This window comes from Prionailurus bengalensis, chromosome B3, assembly GCF_016509475.1.
Source record: "Prionailurus bengalensis isolate Pbe53 chromosome B3, Fcat_Pben_1.1_paternal_pri, whole genome shotgun sequence".
NCBI classification, from domain to species: domain Eukaryota; kingdom Metazoa; phylum Chordata; class Mammalia; order Carnivora; family Felidae; genus Prionailurus; species Prionailurus bengalensis.
In genome coordinates, this window is record NC_057355.1 from 28002369 (window position 1) to 28026901 (window position 24533).

General features: G+C 38.3%; 1 protein-coding gene across 1 annotated transcript in view; it reads right to left on the reverse strand.

The window, feature by feature from the left end:
• The window catches only part of HERC2 (HECT and RLD domain containing E3 ubiquitin protein ligase 2), a 278735-nt gene that overhangs the window by 18457 nt on the left and 235745 nt on the right, over positions 1 to 24533 (reverse strand). Inside the window, 12 exon segments of the mRNA XM_043554905.1 lie at positions 90 to 181; positions 2756 to 2917; positions 3537 to 3714; positions 9020 to 9234; positions 13106 to 13304; positions 13404 to 13519; positions 13917 to 14072; positions 15851 to 15976; positions 16795 to 16913; positions 16999 to 17157; positions 17596 to 17727; positions 18525 to 18632. Coding sequence (XP_043410840.1) covers positions 90 to 181; positions 2756 to 2917; positions 3537 to 3714; positions 9020 to 9234; positions 13106 to 13304; positions 13404 to 13519; positions 13917 to 14072; positions 15851 to 15976; positions 16795 to 16913; positions 16999 to 17157; positions 17596 to 17727; positions 18525 to 18632 — 1762 coding nt within the window.

Below are 24533 nucleotides of genomic sequence, written 5' to 3' on the forward strand. Positions count from 1 at the left end.
GTTACATCTCAGTCTATGAGATGTCAGTTAATATAACTTCAAATTAACAAACTGGTTTTGTGAGATTAAACAAACAGAATCTTGCATACCATGTATAAACAGCGCCAGATTTGGTCAGGGCAACAGAAAACTGGGATCCACATTCTACTTTAACCACTCCAAGGCCTGTAAGAGAATCAATCTGGAAGGGAAAAAGGTTCAATCAGACTGAATCAAGGTTTTTTCTGACTGCTGCAACCACACAGAGACTGAACTAAATCTAATAAAGAACTCTGAAAATCCTTACTCAGGTCAAATATTTCACACAACTTAAAGTCCTACTCCACTTAACCAAGTAAGTATTCTCAGGAGGATGCCTGACTCTAAAGGCACACCTGCTGACACTAGACCACAAGCCCATGCTATTGCACAATGACACTCAGCATGTGTCACTAAAAATGGACATGTCACAGTTGAAGTTCTACGATCATTTTCCCCCAGAATCTATTCTCCCAACTCTATTTCTCTTTCTGGTGTGGCAGCCCCATTCTCCAGTAAGCCCTGCAATGCTCCTCTGCCCTCCAACCCTCTCAGACCCCACAGGCCCCCAAGAAAGGATCAGCAAAAAGGGGGAGAAGGATTGGCCAAGAGGACCAGGTTGTGGCCTTTAGAACTTATCCATCTATCCAGGTTAATCAAATCAAACATGACCTTGGTCAAGCTAGTATGAGAAGTCATTTCCACCCGTGTACATCGGGGGTCCAGGCCCTTCACAACCAACACCCAGAAGTTTCACTGGGGCTCACTAACCTAGTCATCACTTTTTCTCACCCAGCAAGCTATGCTCCTTGTTACCTGTGACTGTTCTCAGACTTAAGTTCTCATATCTGATTTTTTTTTTTAATTTTAATGTTTATTTTTGAGAGACAGAGAGAGATCAAATGTGAGCAGGGGAGGGAAAGAAAGAGGGAGAGAGGCACAGAATCCCAAGCAGGCTCCAGGCTCTGAGCTGTCAGCACAGAGCCCGACGTGGGGCTTGAACCCACAAACCATGAGATCATGACCTGAGCTGAGTCAGATGTTCGTTCAACTGAGCCACCCAGGCGCCCCTGATTTTTTAACGTTTATTCATTTTTCAGAGACAGAGAGAGACAGAGTGTGAGCAGGGGAGGGGCAGAAAGAGATAGGGAGACACAGAATCCAAAGCAGGCTCTAGGCTCTGAGCTGTCAGCACAGAGCCTGACATGGGGCTTGAACTCAAGAACTGCGAGATCATGTCCTGAACTGAAACCAGATGCTCAATCAACCAAGCCACTCAGGCGCCCCTCATATTTGATTTTAAATTTAAATTAATTAAAAACAATTCTCTCCGTTCTCTCCTCACCCTCACCTCTGTCACAATCATATCAAGTAATAACTTCCATTCCCCCAATGCTCAACATCCTAATCCCTGAAGGTGCAAAGCCTGTGTCTAAAGCTTTCCTAAGCATAAGAAAGTCTACAACACACAATTTTTTCATAAATTTGGAAACCTTAAGTAACTTGTAATGTGGTTAAAATACTGTATACCTGCAAGAGAAAAGGAATAAGAAATGATAAGAATGAAGAGGAAGCACTGAGCTTCTGGTTCTCCAGCAATGCTCACCAGCATGCAGGGATGTCTCCAGGAACATCTCCACCAGGCTTTGGCTCTAAGCACTGCCTTCCAAAACCACTCTCTGCAGTAATGGAAATGTTCTGTGTCCACATTGCCCAATATGGAAGTCACCAGACACATGCTCACACTGAGCACATGAAATGCGGCCAGTATGAGCAAGGAAGTGAATTTTAATTGAGTTACATTTAAACTTAAAAAGCCATGTGTGGCCAACAGCTCCTATACTGGGCTGCACAGCTCTGGGAAGAAAAGCTATGCAGTTTTGGCCAGGCTCTTGTTCCATCTGAGGGGGCCCTAGTAGAATGCTGCCCCCCTCCCCCACAGAGCTGCCTGTGCACTGTGAGGGTCTCTACTCCTCACATGCAGTCCCAGATCCCCAACAAGACCAAACACCAAGCAGAGAACAATTTCTAGTTTTCTTTCACAGCACACACACTCCCAAATCCACAGCAAAGCACCTCAGCTAAATGGCTCCATCATGTTCATGCACTGTAGGCAGCACAGCAGTCAGCACATGATCTAAACACATCAATGAACTTAATCTCTGCCAACTACCCATTCACAAGGGCAAGAGAGTCTCACAAAGTTAAGAAATTGCTCAGAGTCATGCAGATCACATGGAGAAAAGCAATCTGACCCCCAACCCAGGCCTACAGTCTCTTCTTAGTGTGTCACAGGATGTCTATTTAACACAGCTTCTGGCTAAGCCAGCTGCAACCCTTTCAGCAAGTACTATTACAATCATAGCTACAGAACTCTGAATTGAAAAGACCGTGAACAATTTGTTATCCCTTTCTTCAAACAGGTCTATATACTACATAAAACCACAGGTTGTGCTAACTTACATAAATTTCCCAAGACAGCACAAATAGCACTTAATATATCTTAATACCTTTGGGCCTTTCACTTTTTACTCAACTACCCATTATATTTTCTGCAAAGAAGGTAAAGATGAGGTTAAAAGACTCCTAAGAAGCATGCAGAGGGGGATGGGGTGGTAAGCCTAGGAGGGCCTGGGGTGGGGAGGGGCGGGCTCTAAGAGCTCCACAAAGACGTGGAACCCTCAAGTCCCAGGTAATCGGGAAAGGTGCCTTTCTCCCACTGTGCAGACACAAATACCTTCATGGGTACTTTACAGCCATCACTGCCTCCTCTGCCAAGCTTGCCGTAGTCCCCATCCCCCCAGGACCAGACAGTGTCATCATCAGTGAGACAGAGGGTCTGGGCATCTCCACTACCACAGGCAACATCAACCACGTGGTGGCCCTGCAGTGCTTCCACCTTCAAAAAAAAGAAATCAAGATTATGCAATCACAGCAGAAAGAAGGTTTACCTAAGGAAAGGCTTTAAAATACTGTGATGCTCTTGGGTTGGGAGAGTGGGGGCGGTACTGTTTTAAGCCTTTACAAAGAATGTGTAATTTTAATAATCATATAAGATAAGACCAAAAACACCTTCATCAGTTTGAACCAAATCAATCTAAATGATGGGAGGCAGGTTATCAGTGTCTCTAGTGAGCCAGTCCTACCACACCAGGAAGTCTTATTCACTGCCTCACCCAAAATACAGTGGGCCTTCTAGAAGCCAAAGCATTTAGCTAGATGCCAGGTAATATTTATTTATATATATTTATATGTGTAAAATATAAATAAAATAATAAAAGGAGATTTCAAATACTATTCTGTTTAAATGACACATGGAATATAAACCTCCTTGTAAATAATGAGGCTAAGACCATCAACTCTAAAACTAAAAAGAAACCATAACAGGAAATACTTTTGACTTTTAAAAATCAAAATGGCATAATGACAATGAGAAGCTGCCTCCCCACCACCTTCAAAAGTGAGGGTGTGAGGAGACACCCCAGGCTTCTGAGCACCTTCTCAAGGCGCCTTCTCACCAGCTTTGGCTTTAACTGATCCTCACTGTCGCTGTGCCCCAGGCGGCCATACCGGCCTTTGCCCCATGTGTAGAGGTCCCCTGCTGCGGTGACACAGGCACTGTGGGCTCCACCGGCAGCAACATCAACCACTTCAATTCCTCTCAGAGACTCAATGACGCGAGGGCGGTCACATGGACTGCAAAAAAGGTCACCAAATATAACTGAAATAGTTTTACTCTTAAATATTTTAAAAGTATTAAATACTAGGCTTTTGGTTTGTTATATACTTATTCAATGTACACTTCTCAAATGAATTGTTTTTTATGTTTATTTTTTATTTTTAAATTTACATCCAACTTAGCATATAGTGCAATGATTTCAGGAATAGATTTCAGTGACTCATCCCCTATGTGTAACACCCAGTGTTCATCCCAACAAGTGTCTTCCTTAAGGCCCCTTACCCATTTAGCCCATCTTCCCACCCACAACCCCTCCAGCAACCCTCAGTTTGCTCTCTATATTTAAGAGTCGCTTATGTTTTGTCCCCCTCCCTGTATTTATATTATTTTTGTTTCCCTTCCCTCACGTTCATCTGTTTTGTATCTTAAATTCCACATGAGTGAAGTCATATGATATGTCTTCCTCTAATTTCACTTACCATAATACACTCTAGTCCCACTCATGCTGTTGCAAATGGCAAGATTTCATTCTTTTTGATTGTCAAATAATACTCCATTATATATATATATATCTTATGTATATATATATATATATATATATACACCTTATCATATATGTGTATCATACATACATATGTATATATATCTTATCATTATATCTTATCATTACTATATATATATATATATATATATATATATATATATAAAATAGAGTATGTGTATGTATGTGTGTGTGTGTGTATACACACATACATATCTCACATCTTCTTTATCCATTCAGGACATTTGGGCTCTTTCTACACTTTGGTTATTGTCATAAAATCAATTGTTAATTAAGAAGAATCATTCAGACCTGAACTCAAAATATTATAATTTCCTAAATGTTTTCCTTTATACCAGTTGCCCTAATGCCACTAAGCAGGAGACTTGCTAAATCAGAGGCCAGGAGACTAGTGCCCAAATGTGGGCCAAGTCTGGCCCATGGCCTGTTTTTGAAAAGCCAATGAGCCTAGAATGAATTTTACATTTTTAAAGGTTGTTAAAAAAAAAAAAAAAAAGGAAAGAAGCATATATTACAAAGACTAAAATATGTAGGCTACCTGGCTCTTTACCAAAACAATTCATCCACCCTTGCTATAAATCAACATTTCATTTATAGAGTTTTATCATATGAATGTCAACTAGCCTACAATGTGCCAAGCACTGACAATAAGTTTGTTTTCTTCTTACTGAGTTTTGAAAGCTCTTTATAATAATTTTGAAAGTAAGACCTAAGCCAGATGTATGATTGCAAATAATGCTTTCACAGTCTGTAGCATGTCTTTTCAAACACCTGGAGTTCACATTTTTATGAAGTCCAATTTTTATTGAAGTCTATTTTTATTTACTGGATCATGCTTTTGGAGTTCTTTCTAAAACTCCTTGTCTGACCTAAAGTCACAAAGGTTTTCTCTCATGTTTTCTTCTGTAAGCTTTTGGACTTAGGTTTCACATTTATGACTATGATTCATTTTGAGTTAATTTTGGATACAGTGCAAGTCAAAAAGTTCACTGCTTGCTATATGGTTATCCAATTGTTCAAGACCATTTGTTGAAAAAGCTCTGTTCTCCAATAAACTGCACTTTTGTAAATTGTGCATTGGAAGTTATAAGGCAGAAATCAAACTTCATTTTTCCACACTCATTATTCAGTATTTGTGGTACATTTTGAGACTCCATTCTGCTCCACTAATACATTTCTCTCTCTTTACAACAGTACTACACTGTTTTGATTACTGTAGCTTTAAAATCAGGCTTGAAATAAGGTAGCGTCTTCCAACTTTGCTCCTGATTTTCAAAGTTGCTTTGATTATTCTAGGTGCTCTGTATTTCTCTATGAATTTTACAATCAGCTTGTCAATTTCTACAGAAATTTTGTTTGAGAAGGGGTTGAATCTATAGGTTAATTTGAGGAAAACTAATAAATCAACAATATTGAGTCTTTTAATCCATGAACACAGTATACTCATTCATTGATTTTTAAGTCTTCTAAAATCTTCCCTAGCAATATTTTATAGTTTTCTCTAAGTCATCCATGGTTTTTTTTTTTTTGGTCAAATTTATCCCTTACTATTTCAATGGGGGGGGGTGGTAATATAAATGGTATTTTTAAATTTCAATTTCTGATTACATTTGCATAGTATAAAGACAAACAATTGCTTTTTATTTATTGATCTATCCTGCAACCCTGCTAACCTCACTTATTGATTCTAGTAGCTTTTTCGTAGGTACCATAGATTTTCTATATAAGCAATTATACTACTTGTAAAGAAGCAGCTTTAATTCTCTTTCCCTTTTGAATGCCTTTTATATCTTTATACTGCTGAACTTCACTTGACAATCTTGAAGTACAATGCTGAATCTTGATAGCAGATGTCCTTGGTCTTGGTTCCTATAGTTAGGGGAAGTTCAGTATGTCATATTAAGTCACTATTAGCTCTATATTTAACAGAGATGCCCTTTATCAAGTTACAGAAGTTCTCTTTTATTCCTAGATCTAATTTGGACATTTTTCAGCCATCATTTCTCAAAATCCCCTATCCTCCTCTCCTTTGGTGACTTTACTTATATAATAGGCCACTTGAGGCTGTTGTCCACAATTCACTGATGTGATATTCATTTTATATGTTTGTGTGTTTCATTTGTTTCAGTTTCTATTGTTACGTCATCAAGCTCACTGATCTTTTCCTCTACTATGTTTAATCTATATTAAACACATGCACTGTATTCTTCATCCCAGACTTTGATTAGGGCATTTAAAATACCTTTCAATCTCTAACATGCTTAAGTTTTCCCTCAAGTTTCTTAAAGATATAGGCATGTGGTTAAAATACTGTTTTAATATTTTTATCTAGTAATTCTAGTACTTATGTCATTTCTGGGTCAGTTTTAATTGAATGATTTTTCTCTTTATATGGGCTATATTTTCCTACTCTTTTGCATGCCTGATAAATTTTTTACAGCTTTGAGATATAATTGACATAAAACATTGTATAAATTTAAGGTGTACAATATGATGAGTTGATACATATATACTGCAAAACGATTACCACAATAAGGTTAACACAGCCATCATCTCACATAATAATTTTTGTGTGGTGTGAACACTGAAGATCTACTCCCTCTGAGCAGCTTTCAAGGATACAATAAAGTATTGTTAACTACAGTCACCATGCTGTACATTATGTCCCCAGAATTTATTCATCTTATAACTGGAAGTTAGTACCCTTTGTCGACATCTCCCAATCCCCCAATCCCCAGCCCCTGGAAACCACCAGTCTACTCTAATTCTAGGAGTTCAGTTTTTTTAGATTCCAAATATAAGTGAAATCATAGTGTTTTGTCTTTCTCTGACTGATTTCACTTAGCATAATGTCCTCTAGGTTAATCCAAATTGTCACAAATGCCAAGATTTCTTTTTCTATGGCTGAATAATATTCTAACACACACCACCACCACTACCCCACCCCACCCCACATCTTCTTCACCCATTCACCTGTGGATGAACATTTAGGTTGTTTCCATGTCTTGGCTATTGTGAACAATGCCACACTGAACATGGGAGTATAGATCCTTTCAAGAAAATTATTTCATTTTCATCAGATATACACCCAGAAGAGGGACTGCTGGATCACATGGTAGTTCTATTTTTTACTTTTTTCTATGTTTTCCTATAGTGGCTGCATAATTTATATGCAGTGTATAAAGTTTCCCTTTTCTCCACAACCTCAGCAGCACTTATATCTTGTCTTTTTAATAAAAGCCATTCTAACAGGTGTAAGGTAATATCTCACGGCTTCGATTTGCATTTCCCTGAAAATCAGTAATGCTAAGCAACTTTTCATGTACCTGTGGGTCATCTGTATGTCTTCTCTGGAAAAATGTCTATTCAGGTTCTTTGCCCATTCGTTAATTGGGTTTTTTTTTTTAATTATTTGCTACTGAGTTATACAAGTTCCTTACACATTTTCGACATTAATCCCTTACCAGTTATATGGTTTGCAAATATTTTCTGTTATTCTATAGGCTGCCTTTTATTTTGTTGATTGTTTCACTTGCTGTACAGAAGCTTTTTAGTTTAATGTAGTCCCACTTTATTTTTGCTTCTGGTGCTTGTGCTTTTAGTGTCATATCCAAAATAACATTGCAAAGACCAAGGTCAAGGAGCTTTCTCCCTATGTTTTCTTAGAGGACTCTTATAGTTTCAGAACTTATATTTAGGTTTTTAATCCATTTTGAGTTAATTTTTGTAAGTGGTATAATTCAAGGATCTAATTTCATTCTTTTGCATTTGAATATCCAATTTTCCCAATACTATTTATTGAAGAGACACATGCCTGGTAATGTCTGAATGGATATAGAACATTGTGACGTTTATCTTGCTGAGCGCTTGATATGTCTGTATTGATAAAGATATTCCTGAGCTTATGGTTCCTTGTGAACAATTTAATCCTTTCAGGTTTTGCTTTTAAGCGTTATTGATGGGATCAGAGCAACAGTCTACCTTTAATTTTTTTTACCCACTTTTGTGCAACATCATTCTTAGTCCTCTAACCAATGTTCTGGGAATTATCAGGTTTTGGAAGCAAGCTGTATTGTCTGCCCTCTGTGAGCTCTGTGGACCATTCCTTCTAGTCCTTTTGGGTGGTTTGTTCCTTGGCCTCTGAGTTCCTTGGCCACTGACACATGTGACTGTCAGTATTCACCTCTGTAGATCACTGTATGTAACTTTACTGCCTGTTATCCATTGTCTTTAGGGCAGCTGTTTCATATATTTAGTCTGGTACTTTAAGTTATTTCAGAGATGAAGGTCTTTGTTACTCCAACTGGGCAGGTAATTCCCATTAATTTTTAAAAACTAGAAAGTTTGGTTACTTTGTTTAAAAAATATTGTCATTTGTGTGTCCCCTTACCCTCACTCCTTCCATTTCCTCTGTATTTACAGCTTTAGTATCACACATGTTACCAAAATGCCAACTGTTGATTCAGTGAATTACTCGGGATCGGAGGAAGAAAACTTGGGGAGAAGGACTAAGAGAAACTCAATGTACTTAGTACTTAAAAATCGAAAATTCAGAATTGATTTTCCCCTCAAATAGAAGGGTAGTGGAGGCAAGCCCACACATTGGAACATGAACTTATTTCTGCCAAATAAGTCATTAACATTTAACTTGAGTAGATTATTATAAATGTTGTCCTGAAAAACAAAGTGCCAATATGTTATACAAGAGATAAAAGAAACAAGGAAAGCATAACATCAAAAATAATGTTTTCACATAATACCTTCTGTTGCCATGCCCCAACTTCCCATCTTCTGCCTCACCCCAAGAGTAAACTTCTCCTTCTGAAGAGAGGGCAAGACAGTGTTTTCCTCCTGAGTTCACAGCTACTTTCTTAATAAACACGTGTTGAATGGATTCAAGTAATGTTGGGGTAGATACCGACTCTGTCCCTCCAATTCCTAGTCTGCCGCCTGCACCATATCCAGTGGCATACAGCTAAGACGAGAAGAATATAAATATCAGATTTTTATCTAAATATCCCTATATTCTAGTAATTAACAAACTCAATCAGTGTGCTAGATATTTTTACCACAGAGAAATGAATTTTAAAGTTAAAAATCACAGGAATGGGGGCATCTGGGTGGCTCAGTCAGGGTCGTGGGATTGAGCCCTGCACTGGGCTCTGCACTGAGCATGGAGTCTGCTTAAGATTCTCTCTCTCCCTTTCCCTCTGCCCCTCCCTGGCTCACACACATGTGCGCTCGCTCACTCTCAAAAAAAAAAAAAAAAAAAGTTACAAGAATAAGAATGTTTAAGACTTTTCCGTGCTTTATCAAACACTAAAAATGAAATAGTTATGACTATTTAAAATCCCAAGTTCACAAAATGTATTTTAAAAAGAAGATCTTTTCCCTGGAAGCAAATCTCTGATAGTAACACTGATAGAAACACTCATAGAAAAACTATAAATAGATGTAGTATTTCAGCAAGGCTGCATATAAGTCACACAGTAGAATACACTATTTTTCTTTCGTTCTAAGTGAGTAATTATTTCAGGGCACAAGGTTTATCATTAATTTAAAAAAGAATCAGACTGCCTTTTCCAAATGCATGTCAAACATCCCTCCTATAAAAATTTAAATATTGTTTCATACTGTTTCAAATGCATTGCTGCAATGACACAATAGTAAGGAAAACCTCAAGGACTAAAACAGAAAGTGAAACCAAGAACTCAGACTGATAAAAGAGCCCTAAAGCCAGTGTCCCCTGAGAAGGTTTTGAGAATCTTCAGCACACGGGGTGTGGGGTGTCGAGGGTAAAGTACCAAGCTTAAAAGGAGTCTCCTTTTAGAAAGATGATCCTCCAGTGGGCCAACTGTGAGGAATAAAAAGAAAACAACAAAGCAAGTTCCCTTTCTCAATCTCAGCACTAAATTATATGGAGAAAAAGCTCTCCTGAGAATTCACAACCATGAAAGGTGATCATTAGGTTGGTTTTCAGTCTAAATTTATACTATGTATGGTCTAAATTCCTTTGAGAATTTAATTTACAATGACTTAGATTTGTAGTACCCCAGGGTTATAAATTCTCTTTTGATGAGTGATTTCCAACTAAGCCTCAAAGAATTTCTACATAAAATTTTCTAAGGAAAAGGGTCAGCTCATAGTTGAAAAAAGATGCCATGAGGGAGTCAGAACAACAGTCCAATATTATCTTTAAAGAAATAAAAGCTTGAAAGTATCCCTAAGGAATAAGGAATTACAAAATTACCCAAAGCAGAACTTCCAGGGATTAAAAAAACAATAATTGAAATTAAATACCCAGATACATTTAATAGCAGATTATAAATAGGTAACGAGACTAGAAGATGAATCTGAAGACATTCTTTAGCATATAGCATAGAAACACAAAGAGAAGAGGAAACATGGAAAGAAGGAGTTAGAGATATAAAGCACTCAACAATCAGAACACATTTTCAGGCAGAGATCACACGGAGAATATGGTAGAAGCAATATCTGAGGCAAAAAAACAGTCTAGGAATTTACCAGAGTTGTTTAAAGACCACTTCTCAAGAGCCAGAAAGCCCCCCTCTCCCATCCCTTACCACCTGGCAAAAACAAAGTAAAACAAAAAAGGGCAATAAAAATATATCACAGCAAAATGCAGATCACTAAAGAAATATCTTAAAAGCAGCCATAGAGAAAAGATTTATTACCTCCATTTGGGTAAAAGTTAGTCTGACTGCTGACATCTCATTAGCAACAATGAAGTCCAAAATCCAAAAGAATAAAATGTTTAACAGGCTGACTGAAAATAACAGTCAACTTAAAATTTCATACTCTAGAACAGGGGTTGGCAAATTATGGCCCATGAGTCAAATCAGGCCCACCATGTACTTTTGTAAATAAAGCTTTATTGGACATACCCAGACACATTCATTTACATATCATTCATAGGCTTGTTTTCATAGTTGCCAACAGAGACCACATGACCCATAGAGCCAAAAATACTATCACGACCTTTACAGAAAATGTTTGCAACTCTTACTTAGGATAAAGGATAAAATAAAGACATATTCAAATAAACAAAAACAATCTGAGGATAAACCAACAAAAGACTCACTAAAGAAAAATGAAAATATAAAGTAGAAGCAAAATGAAGTAGAAGAAACTGTTTAAAGATAGAAGGTCTGAGACATAAGAAATAATGTGAGCAAAGACATGTGCAACATTTGGGTAAATCTGGAAAAATAACAACAAAAATAATAATGCCTATCATTCCCTAATGGGTTTGTGCCAGAACACAGGATAACAAAGTATCAGCTATTTGTATTACTTGGGAGGAGGACAGAAGTAGTAATTCACTTCAGATTTTACATATGCATGTTATAATAACCAGGAAACAATAAAAGACATAGAATTCTCCAGAGAATAGAAAAAGGAAAGGAAACAAAACAAAACAAAACAAAACACTTCAACCCTTTTTTATGAGACTAGCACAATCTTGATATTCTTGGCAGGCAGTCTCTGATGTGGTTCCCAAGAGTCCCTAATTCACACCCTGTGTAATCCCTTCTCCTTGAACATGGGCTAGACCTAGTGACTCAATTCTAATGGACAGAATATGGCAACAAGGATGGACTGTCACTTTTGGATTAGGTCACACAAGACTGTAACTTGTGTCTTGCTACACCTCCCTTGCTTGCTCTGAGGAAGCCAGCTGCTACAGTGTGATGTGGCAAAGAACTGAGGGCAGCCTCAACCAACAGCTCATGAGGAACTGAATGCTCAGTATAGCCCTGAGGCAACTGCAGCCTGGGGAGAGATCCTAGGTGGGAGGACCAAGCTAAGCCACCTTCCAGAGTCCTGACCCAGAGAAACTGCAAGATAATAAACATGCATTTTTAAGTTAATTGTTGTAAGTTAAATAGATATATAATAATAGAGTACCAAAATCAGACAAGGAATATATAAGACAGAAACATTATTATAATCGCACTTTAAGATCTTGGAGCTCCCAAAAATCCCCAAGAAAATATTCACAAACACAAACCAAAAAAATATAAAACATCCTGACCAAGGTGGGTGTCTCCACAGAATGCAAGTGGGTTTAATATAAGAAAACCAATTAATCCAATTCACGACATAAATCCACTAAAGGAGAAAACATCCATAGGAATAGTTTTTTTTAATGTAGAAAGGGAAGGAAATTTCCTTAATCTCATAAAGATCATCCACCAAAACCTTACAGTAAGTTTGTGAAATGTTCAATCACAGTGTTTACTTTGCAAACTGGATTAAGACAAGAACAAGCCCACAACTACCACCCCTGCTCAATATTATATCAAAACAACCCAATACAATGAGCTTCCTTTCTTCCACACAAAAAGGAAAAAATAAGAGTGGTGAACTGAAAAGGAACAAAACTGATTTACAGATTATGACTCTATAAAGAAGATACAAGAAATCCTGAGATATACAAAAGAAAGAAAATAGCTGAATAAGGTCACCAAACATAAAGACAATATGTAAGTATCAACCATTTCATCATACTAGAAGCAATTAATTTTTTAAAAAGCATTACACTAGCAAATAAAAAAAAGGAACACTCTAATGTATTATTGATATGCAAACAGTACACTTTTCTACGTACGCTGTATTTCAAAATAAAACACTGTAAAGTTATAGAACACATCAAAGATCATACAGAAATATTTTAGAATGATAACTGCTTCCAACAATAAGTACTATTAACCTTGAGATAACGTTTTAATACAGAGTCCTTACACATACCATGGACCAATAACGCACTCTAGCCATAGCTGTCTCTTAGTTTTTAACGTATGACACAGAAAAGGCACCCTTACCTTTCCATCAGCTGTCACTGCAAACAGAGTCTGTTCTCCTCCAATTAACTGCACGGGTCTGAGAGTTGCAAGAGCTTCACATGGAGTGGGAACTTTAACTTTTGCACCTTCGATGCCCCCAAGCTGTCCCCTATGATTATGCCCCCATCCATAAATTGTTCCACTGCCACCCGCAGAAAGAGTCCAGTCATCTGGTCGCCTACAACAAACATTAAGTGAACAATTAACATGCGAAAGAACTGCACATACAACACCTTTCCCCAGTGTACAGCATTATTCTTGGTTCTGATATAATAACCTGTTCATCCACTGCACAAGTTGTTCATCTTGCTCTCTTTTAAAAATGTCGTGGCTCTCGTGGAGAACATCCATGTGTTCACTGTCTGCCATTAACTCACGAATTTTCTTAGCCACCTAGACAACATTATTATGAGATTATCAATAAACACTCACCTCTCAAAAATGAAACACATAATATTAAGGTAACAACACAGGAGTAATCCCGATTGCAGAATCTGAGGGAATGCCAACATCAATACTGTGATTTTATAGTTAATAAGCAAAATCAATACAATTATAATCAAGTCTAAGATATTGAAATGTCTGGGCAGTACTAGTATATCTTTAGTTTACTAAAAATAAACTTTAACTGAAATTCACAGTACGCATTTATTCATTTTCACCTATGTGATTTTTTCTTTATGGTATCCCTTTGTAAGAGAAATGTTGCTGTGTCTCAGAATATTGGCATCTGTTTACACCATGACTGAATAAGGAAAATGTTTTTACATTCCAAAATAACATGCTATACCTCATCAAGAAAAAGACGTGGCAAGGGTGTTCTTTTGTCCAGGGCCACAGCAACGCGGGAGGCCATGCAGTACCTTCGGAACCAAGCCCACTTGTGCGTCTCAGCACAGCAAGGGAGAGTGTCTAGCTCCAGGTCACAAGCAAGAGCTACCAGTACCTGTAGCAACCAAAAATTAACAAAACAAGGAAGCTCAGAAATGCAGCTAAGAATCTATTTCTCCAACACTGCATGCTAAAGACAGACACCATTACAGGGTTTCTGTGAGTTCTCATTCAGGAGCTCCTTATTCCAGGCTGACTGCTATGTGTCTGGCAAGTGTTTTACCATTACCAGTGGTGTGGATTATTCCCACCCAGCTCCTAGTGATGCACCTTATACACAAGACCTCAGATCTGACAACTGCCACAACACTTACTGCCTAAGTCAAGCATCTCAAAGTACACTAATACTTGGCCAAAGTATTAAGGGCTTATTAGGTCATAGTCATTTCTGGAAATTTTTCATATTCAACTTCAGCAATACTTACCCATGTCCTCAAGGAGGCCTGAAATGTGGTGCACTACGCACGACCACTCTCTGTGTCTCTCCTAGCCAACCAGCTGTCTCATCACTTTATTTATTTATTTTTAATATGAAATTTATTGTCAAATTGGTTTCCATACAACACCCAGTGCTAATCCCAACAGGTGCCCTTCTCAATGCGCATCACCCGCTTTCCCCTCCCTCCCACCCCCAATCAACCCTCAGTTTATTCTCAGTTTTTAAGAGCCTCTTATGGTTTGCCTCCTTCCCTCTCTGTAACTTTTTTTTCCCCTTCCTCTCCCCCATGGTCTTCTGTTAAGTTTCTCAGGATCCACATAAGAGTGAAAACATACGGCATCTTTCTCTATATGACTTATTTCACTTAGCATAACACTCTCCAGTTTCATCCATGTTGCTACAAAAGGCCAGATTTCATTCTTTCTCATTGCCAAGTAGTATTCCACTGTGTATATAAACCACAACTTCTTTATCCATTTACCAGTTGATGGACATTTTGGCTCTTTCCATAATGTGGCTATTGTTGAAAGTGCTGCTATAAACATTGGGGTACACGTGTGCCTATGCATCAGCACTCCTGTATCCCTTGGGTAAATTCCTAGCAGTGCTATTGCTGATAGGGTAGATCTATTTTTAACTTTTTGAGGAACCTCCACACTGTTTTCCAGAGCGGCTGCACCAGTTTGCATTCCCACCAACACCTATAGTCTCCTGATTTGTTTGTTTTACCCACTCTGACTGGCATGAGGTGGTATCTCAGTGTGGTTTTGATTTGTATTTCCTTGATGAGGAGTGATGTTGAGCATCTTTTCATGTGCCTGTTGGCCATCTGGATGTCTTCTTTAGAAAAGTGTCTACTCATGTCTCCTGCCCACTTCTTCACTGGATTATTTGTTTTCCGGGTGTGGAGTTTGGTGAGTTATTTATAGATTTTGGATACTAGACCTTTGTCTGATATGTCATTTGCAAATGTCTTTTCCCATTCCATCGGCTGCCTTTTAGTTTTATTGATTGTTTCCTTTGCAGTACAGAAGCTTTTTATCTTCATAAGGTCCCAATAATTCATTTTTGCTTTTAATTTCCTTGCCTTTGGAGATGTGTCAAGTAAGAAATTGCTGCAGCTGAGGTCAGAGAGGTTTTTTCCTGCTTTCTTCTCTAGGGTTTTGATGGTTTCCTGTCTCACATTCAGGTCCTTCATCCATGTTGAGTTTATTTTGTGAATGGTGTAAGAAAGTGGTCTAGTTTTATTCTTCTGCATGTTGCTGTCCAGTTCTCCCAGCACCACTTGTTAAAGAGACTGTATTTTTTCCATTGGATATTCTTTCCTACTTTGTCAAAGATTAGTTGGCCATACTTTTGTGGGTCTCATCACTTTAAAACAACTCAAACATTACCTTAAAGAATGGGCTGTGGAGCAGTTGCTTGCCACCTCTTACAATAGGATCTTCATATTCAAATTGCCTTTGCAAAGCTTCTGGAAGGCCTTTTACCAAAGCAGCAAGAGCACTACCTGTAAAACTCTAAGAAAACAACAAGATTATATCCTAGTAAAGCAATCCAAAATGTAGGGAAAGTAACCATTTTATTTCTGTGAGTCAAAAGTTTTGTTATATTGATACTATTCTCCCTAAAAAAATGTGTATTGATATTTTCAAATAGGTTTGATGAACACTAAAATTTAAAAGAAGAGCTTGAAAATTTACCTCAGAATGCTTCGTCTAGATTTCAATATAGCCACTTGCAGGGAACCAGGCCCTTTTTGGCCTACAAAGTCCCAACTCCCAAGATCGTTAGGATCAAGCATCCTTTTAACAGTAACTACCTCATCCAACAAAATAAGGGGATGTGGTGAGCCAGACTTGTTGCAAAGTCTAACAGATACAATCCTATGCTCACAGCCATTGACACATCTTTGTTTCCAAAAATCACAGGCCAGCCTGTACTCAGTATATGGAGTAACATAAAGGAGTCTGGATGGGACAAAAGCAGGCTTATTGTTATGTAGAATTTCCCAACTCTTCTCAGTGACTTAAATTTTTCAAGCAATATTTTTTAAAATTTTTTTTTTAACATTTATTCATTTTTGAGAGACAGAGATAGAGTGTGAGTGGAGGAGGGGCAGAGAGAGAGGGAGATACAGAATCTGAAGCAGGCTCCAGGCTCTGAGCTGTCAGCACAGGGCCTGATGCGGGGCTCGAACTCACAGACTGCGAGATCATGACCTGAGCCGAAGTCAGACACTCAACTGACTGAGCCACCCAGACGCCCCTTAAATTATTCAAGCAACATTTTATTCCCAAAGTCAAACATCTAGAAACTGTGAAGTAATGTTCCGTACCAAAGCTCTTGCTTCTCCATCATTATCTCCAAGTAGCCTGTTTATGTTAATTGATTGCCCAAATTCAGTTGTAAGCAGCTTCCTCAGTCTCTGAAGGGCCCACATTCTGTGACTGGCAGCTTAAATGAGCAGACAGAAAATATCAGAAGCTTGACCATTTTTCCCATCAAGTACAACAGACGTGATAATAAAGGTGCTATTTACCTAAGGCACTCAGCTGTGCACAGGCTGCCAACGAGGCTGCAAGGCGAGGGACAATGCTTCTGTTTGAGGTGAGATTGAGCCGGAAGTCTAACAGACATGTCACCAAGTCCATGGACGGACAGGAGAGGACACAGCGATCAGAAAGGAGGTCTTTAGGGCCTGCGAAATGAGCATTGTAAATGTTTCCATGTTGGACAGGATAAGGGCTACCCCACAAGGAGACCTGTACAATCTGACCAATGAGTGGGCCTCATCTACTCGGATGCCATGCTTAGAGGGTGCCCATGGTACCGCCACTGTCTATGTCACACAACTATGCACTGTATTAGACATTTTATCTGAAAATCAAACAGCTTAAGAAGTTCATTCAACAATAATAACTCCTTTCCCATTAGGTAATGGAGTCCTAACATCCCAACAACTGGGCTACTAAGGTTGCTCTTTGGCAGTTATGATCCCCACTGTGGTGGGGCCTTGGGTAGTGCTGGCTCCCAACACAACAGGAGAAGGCAGAGTACAATGTACTAAATGAAAACAATTTATGTGTCCACCTTGCTTGAGTCATCAAGATTTGGACATCGCAAGCCCCCTACTTACCTGCAGCTGGCATGATGGGATAGACTGTGAAGCGCCAGCCCCATCCATTCACAGACCCATCACTGATGAACTTCCACTTCAACTCATCCCCTGGGATGCGTAGCTCACTGGACCAGTCAGACCATTCTCGGCCTAGTGGGGAAAATTATGCCCCAGGGTTGGGTTCACTATGTCATGTGATAAACACAAACTTTTTTAAAAACAAAGCAAAATCATTCACACTATGTCTCAAGAACAGCTGGCTCCTCCAACCCAAGTTCTCCAAAATCTGAGTTCCCTCTACTCCTAGTGAATGATATTTAATACATACTGCCCTTCCATACACATTACATCAAGTACTAGGGAAAATGAAGACAGGTGGGCACTGCCCTGACACATAGCTACCACACTGCAGAGCCAGCAGCACACAAGCCCAGGTCAAGGGCTACAGAGAGTTTCCTGGGGAAGGTCTTATGTGATGGCAGTTACCCAGGAAACAGGAGAAAGAGCCCCAGATTTCCTCACAGAGCATACAATCTTACCAAAACCTGAGCCTAGCCCTTACTGCAGTCAATTATAAACCAAGTCCCTTTAGGAAGATTTTTCATACATCAAATTTTAGTTTGCACAAGCCTCGTACTCCCATATGTCTTACAGCACCATCTCTAGCTATCTGGTGAAACTGGGCCTCCAAGATGGCCAATGTCCTGACAAGGACCTACCAGGAACCCAGTAATTCACTGGTGAGGTGCAGATACCATTCTCATAACTATCTTACTCAAAGTACTGTGAACAGGCAGACAAAACCTTCTATACTTTGCAGCAAAATAGCTTACTAGCCCTTCCTTTAGTCTCACACAGGAATGAAGCAGTAGCATTCTGTTTAGTAAGTTACTAGTTCTGATCTATGAAGGTGGGCAGATAGTGTCCTGTTCAACCTCCCTTCACACCTGACCGCACGGAGACAATCCTGTTGACACCATCCATGACTGTGAGAGGGTCGTGGCGCCTCTCTGTAGAGCACTGCCGGTCAAACTCCACCCTGAGTCCTTCTGCACCTGGAGGTCAAGTGAGCACAAAACACACAGTGATCACTCCCAAATGACATACCACAGACAAGGCCATAAGCCGCAACAGACACATAGAAACAGTGAGACTAATATGATGTTTAACAGCTAATGAAAAGCAGAAAGTCAGGAGGAACTGACCTCATAGACAAGAATCTAAGATTGACTGCCTCTTTCCCCCCACTTTATCTCCCACAGAAGACTTCACCTGTGATGGAAAGCCCAAGAATACACTTCTGCTTGGCAAATTCATTTTGTGCTCTCATTTCTGGGCAAATTTTCAGGCTGCAACCTCAGTTGCCAGACCAAACTTTATTATCCCCCCACCCCACACACATTTAAAATGCCACATGAAACCATATTCATCAACATTTAGTATTAGATCTAGAGTCTTCTGTGGGGAAAGTTAGCTTACAAAATAATTAATGAAGAGCAGGACCTAGGTTATGGTGGAGGGAAGAGGTTAACAAATCCCCTCCTTCAAAGCAGCTATAAAACCATTCAAAATTATAAAAGATGACGATCTCAGGGCTCTGCAAATAAATTAAAGGCAAACAACAAGTTGAGAAGTGTTTATTCATGAAAAAAAACTGCCAAACTTGGATAGAGATGGGAGTACCTATGATGTTCTTGCCTGGGTATGTTTCCATCCAAGCTGGAGGACAGTTCTACCAAGATGGGACTCTGCCTCCAGGGGAAGCTGACTGGTGCAGAGCAGGGAGCAGAAAATGCATGCCAGGGGCACTGCTAATAAAAAGACCAACAAGAAAGCCTCCATCTCCACTGGCCTGAGAACATGGTTTGGCGACTGAGTATCAAATCTGAGAGGTAAGTATTAAATCTGAGAACTATCCAGAAATTTAACAAGGAGATCATAAAATTCAGAGAGCACAGAAGGGCCAATGAGGGCATCATGGAGGCCTGGACAAACTGGGATGCGTGCACAGAGGAAAACTGCCAAAACAGAGTTCTATGCCCTCCCTGCTCACACCTGCATGTAGATCCACCAACAGAAGGGGAGATCAACAGGCTTGAGCATAAGCCAAGAGGATACAGAACAAACCCTAGAAGTCAGGCTAGAGAACAAAAATGAGAACAAAAGAATGAAACCGGGACATCAGAGGCCACATGCTGTGAGGGAACCAGATTTCAGAGAGAATTACAGTCATGTTACAAAACAAGTACAGAACACAATGAAAATAACCCATCAACCAATACAAATCTTGAAAAAGAATATCAGAATCCAGATGATACTACATACTACTACCTAAAATGTTCGCTTTTCAAAAAAATTATGAGACAAGCAAAAACACTGAAAAATGTGAGCCATACTCAAAAGTAAAATCAGTCAATAAAAATGAACTCTGATGCCCAAATGCTAGATCTAGCAAACAATAAAGCAACTGAAATGTTCGAAAAATCCAAGAAAAACAGAGAAAATAAGGTAACACAGAAAACATGGTAACAAATGATAAGACTGACTTAACAAATATAGAATCTCAATAAAGAGGGAGAAACTACGAAAAAAGTACTAAAAGGAAATTTTGGAGTTGGAAAATAGAATGACCCAAATGAAAAATTCATTAGATGGGCAAAATGGCAGAAAAAAGGGAGTCAAATTGAAGACTGTATCATTTCTCTCTTACTCCTAGAAAATAAGAGGAAAAAGACAGGAAAAATGAAAAAGTCTCAAACACCTAGGAGACAACATTAAGGAATACAAACATATGCATCTGGGAATTTCCCCCCAAAAAACAGAAGAGAAAAAAAGGGCACAGAAAGAGTAATTAAAAAATACAGCCCAAACCTTATTTGATAAAAAACATTAATCTACAGTTCCCAAAATTAATAAATCCCAAGTAGGATAAAACAAAGAGATCCACACCTAGACATATTATACTGAAACTACTGAAAACCAAAGACAAAAAGAGAAAATCATGAAAGCAGCAAGATTAAAAAAAAAGTCACAAAACATCTAGGGGTACAAAATACCATTAATGGCTGCCTTCAATGGACGTCAGAAACCAGTGGGATGACATGTTTAAAATAATAAAAGGGAAAAACTCTAAGATTTCTAAACTAAGAAATCTATATCTAGCAAAACTATCCTTCAAAAAGTGAAGGCAAAATTAAAACATTCCCAAATAAACACATAGTGAGAGAACTGCTAGCAGATATGCTTTAGAAAAACCACTTACAGTATTCCAGGCTGAAATACAATGATATCAAACAGAAACCTGAATCCATGGGAAGAAATAAAAAGCACTGGAAAAGGGAAATATGTGGGTTAAGATACAGCATAAGTATTTTTTTCCCTTTCCTTTTCTTAATACTTTTAAAAGACAAAATATTACATGGAGCAGAGCTTAGGAAACTATAGTCCATGGGCCATATTTGTCTCACCCCCCATTTTTGCATAGCCTGTGAGCAAAGAACGATTTGTGTATTTTCAAATGGTTAGAAAAAAAATCAAAATAATATTTTGTGACACACGGAAGTTTGCTAATCCTTGACATAATGCAATGATTATCATACCATATACATGTATGTATAACAGATATAGTTACAAGTATGTGGCACAGATTTCTAACATATGTAAATGTAACATATATGACAATAACAGCAAAAAGGAGACAAAAGGAAATAGAACTACACTGGAGCAAAGTTGCTACATTTTACCAGAATTAAGATATTAACCATGAAGTGGATGGTGATATATTCAAATGCTTATTTTAGACCCTAGAGCAAACACTAAAAAAAGTGGCTGAAAATCAACAGAGGAATTAAAATGTTACACATGAAAAAATTTTAACACAAAAGAAAGCACTAAAGGAAGAACAAAAGAAGACACAGGCATTAGAGAAAATATAGCAAAATGCTGGATGTAAATCCAACCAAAGCCATAATTACATTAGATATGAATGGCCTAAGCATCTCAATCAAAAAGCAGAGATTGCTGGATGAAAAAAGCAAGATGCAACTAAAAGGCGCATAACCAGAGACAAAACCAGGCTCAAAGACAAAAAAAGTTCGAAGTAAAAAGATGGAAAAAAATCTAGTATGGAAACAATCACCATAAAAGAAATGGAGTCGCTATACAAATATTACACAAAACAGACTTTAAGGCAAGAAATGTTAATAGAAACAAAAAGGGACATTTCACACTGAAAAAAGAGATATAAACATCAGATAAACATCAGATAAACATCAGATATAAATAACAATTACAAAGGTATGCACACCTAACAACAAAGCTCCAAAATATATGAATGGAAAGCTGATAGAAATGAAAGAAGTAGACAAGTCCACAATTATAGCTGAAGATTTCAATATCCAAGTCTCCAGAACTGACAGAATGAATGAAAGAAAATCAGTAAGACTACACATTTCAACAGGACTACCAATCATCTTAACCTTACAGATAATAATTACAGAACACTCCCCCAACAAAGGAAGAAAGTACATTCCTATTAACAGACATGAAACATTCTCTATGATAGACCACATTCTATAAAACAAGTTTCAATAAATTTAAAAGATGTGAAATCATTCAATGTATGACTGAACAACTACAACCATAATTGTATAACTACAGTGGAATTGAATCAGAAATCAACAAAAGAAGGAAATTTGGGAAACCTCCAATACTTAAACGGCACTTCTAAATAATCCATGGTTCAAACAAGAGATCTCAAAAAAGAAATTAGGAAATATTTAGGCTGAACAAAACTTGAAAACACAGCATTATCATAATTTATGTGGCATAGCCAAAGCAGTGTTTAGAAGGAAATCTAACACTTCAAACTCTATTAGAAAAGAGGTCTCGGGGCGCCTGGGTGGCGCAGTCGGTTAAGCGTCCGACTTCAGCCAGGTCATGATCTCGCGGTCCGGGAGTTCCAGCCCCACGTCAGGCTCTGGGCTGATGGCGCAGAGCCTGGAGCCTGTTTCCGATTCTGTGTCTCCCTCTCTCTCTGCCCCTCCCCCGTTCATGCTCTGTCTCTCTCTGTCCCAAAAATAAATAAACGTTGAAAAAAAAAAAATTAAAAAAAAAAAAAAGAAAAGAGGTCTCAATAATCTATGGTTCTACCTTAAAAAAAACTAAAAACAAAAAGCAAAAACATATTGTACCTGAAGCAGAAGGAAGAAAATTATAAAGATCAGAATAGAAATCAGTAAAAGAGAAAACAGAAAAACAACTGAAGAAAGAAACAAGTCAATGAAACCAGAAATTAGTTCTTTGAAAAGATCAACAAAATAAACTTTCAAGATGACTGATTGGGGGGGCAGAAATGTAGAAGATACAAATGATCAAAACCAGGAAAAAAAGAAGGAATATCACTATTGTGTTATAATAAAATATGTATTTTATTATACATATCTTATATCTCATCATTGGCACAAAGCTCCTAAGACCCTAGAAATTTTCTGTTAGGAGTGTCTTTTGTCATTCATAAGGAGCCTTTTTGAGCCCACCTAAATTTATGCTAATGAGGTAATTTAGGGTGGGGTCTCTAGATTACCTCAGAATGGGGCTGGTCACCAGAAAGACCAAATGATTAGAGAGCTGGCTCTTTTATTACCACCAAGAGATCTCTGGGAAGGGGAGGTAAGGTGGAGGGGGTATTGTAGATTAAGATACATAAAAACTCCTGAATAGCAAGATTTGATAAGACACCAAGCTGGGAGGATGATATACCCCAGTTTCATAGCAACAGAAGCCCCCGTATCAGGTTTTTTCCTGACCTCATCCTATGTACCTGTTCATCTCACTATTCATCTGCACCCTTTATAATATCCTTTATAATAAACTGGTAAACCTATGTGTGAAGCTGAATAAAGGAAACCTCATTTCAAATGAAGTCAGGAAGCTAGAATGGGGAGCTCTCATGCCCTACCATTCTTCATCAGTTGCAGACCCCAACAGGAAGAGAGGTATCTTGCGTTCCCAACAGGAAGAATGTCAATCCTACACAAATTCTTTCAGAGAAAAGAGGAGGAAGGAACATGTATTAAGGCCAGTATTATCCTGACACCAAAACCAGACAAAGCTATCACAAGAAAGAAAAGCTATATGAATAAATGAATAAATTTTAAAATACAAACCTAAAAGAAAGCTATAGGGCAATACTATTCATGAAAATAGATGCAAAAATTCTTAACAAAATATTAGCAAACCAAATCCTGTAACATATAATAAAGATTATACATTATGAACAACTGTGATTTGTTTAAGATTAGAGTGAGTTTAATATCCAAAAACTGATTTCTGCAATATGCATTACTGAGTAACAAAACACACAAAAAGCATCTGCCAAATCCAACACTCATTCATAAAATGTACCTACTACCCCCCACTAAGTAGGAATAGAAACTTCCCCAAGTTGATAAGGGCGTTTATGAAAAATCTATAGTTAATGAATTTAATGCTGAGAGACTGAATATATTCACCCTACTGGAACAAGGAAAAGGATTTCCACTCTCCCCCTATGTATACAACACTGATTGTAGTCAGTCTCTGCTCTAGATTAAGGAATAGATGATGCCCTTTAAACTGCTATAAAGAAAGACATGTGTGAAATGAGATTGGGGAAAGGCTGTTTCTGCATATGATGGTTAGGAAAAAATTCTCTGAACAAGAGAATGGTCAGAACTCTATAACTAATTGCCTAGGGGAAGAATATTTCAGGCAGATGGCAAATATGAAGTGAGACAAATATCCTGAGCCTGGAATATATTTCAGGACTAGGAAAGAAGATGACGAGGAGGCGCCAGGAGGGAGAGACAACGAGGGAGAAAGAAATACATTGAAGAGGTGATCAGGGTTCATACAAAGTTGTATAGGCCATGGTTAGAGAAGTTCAGCTCCTATTTTAAGGTTATAGGGATATACTG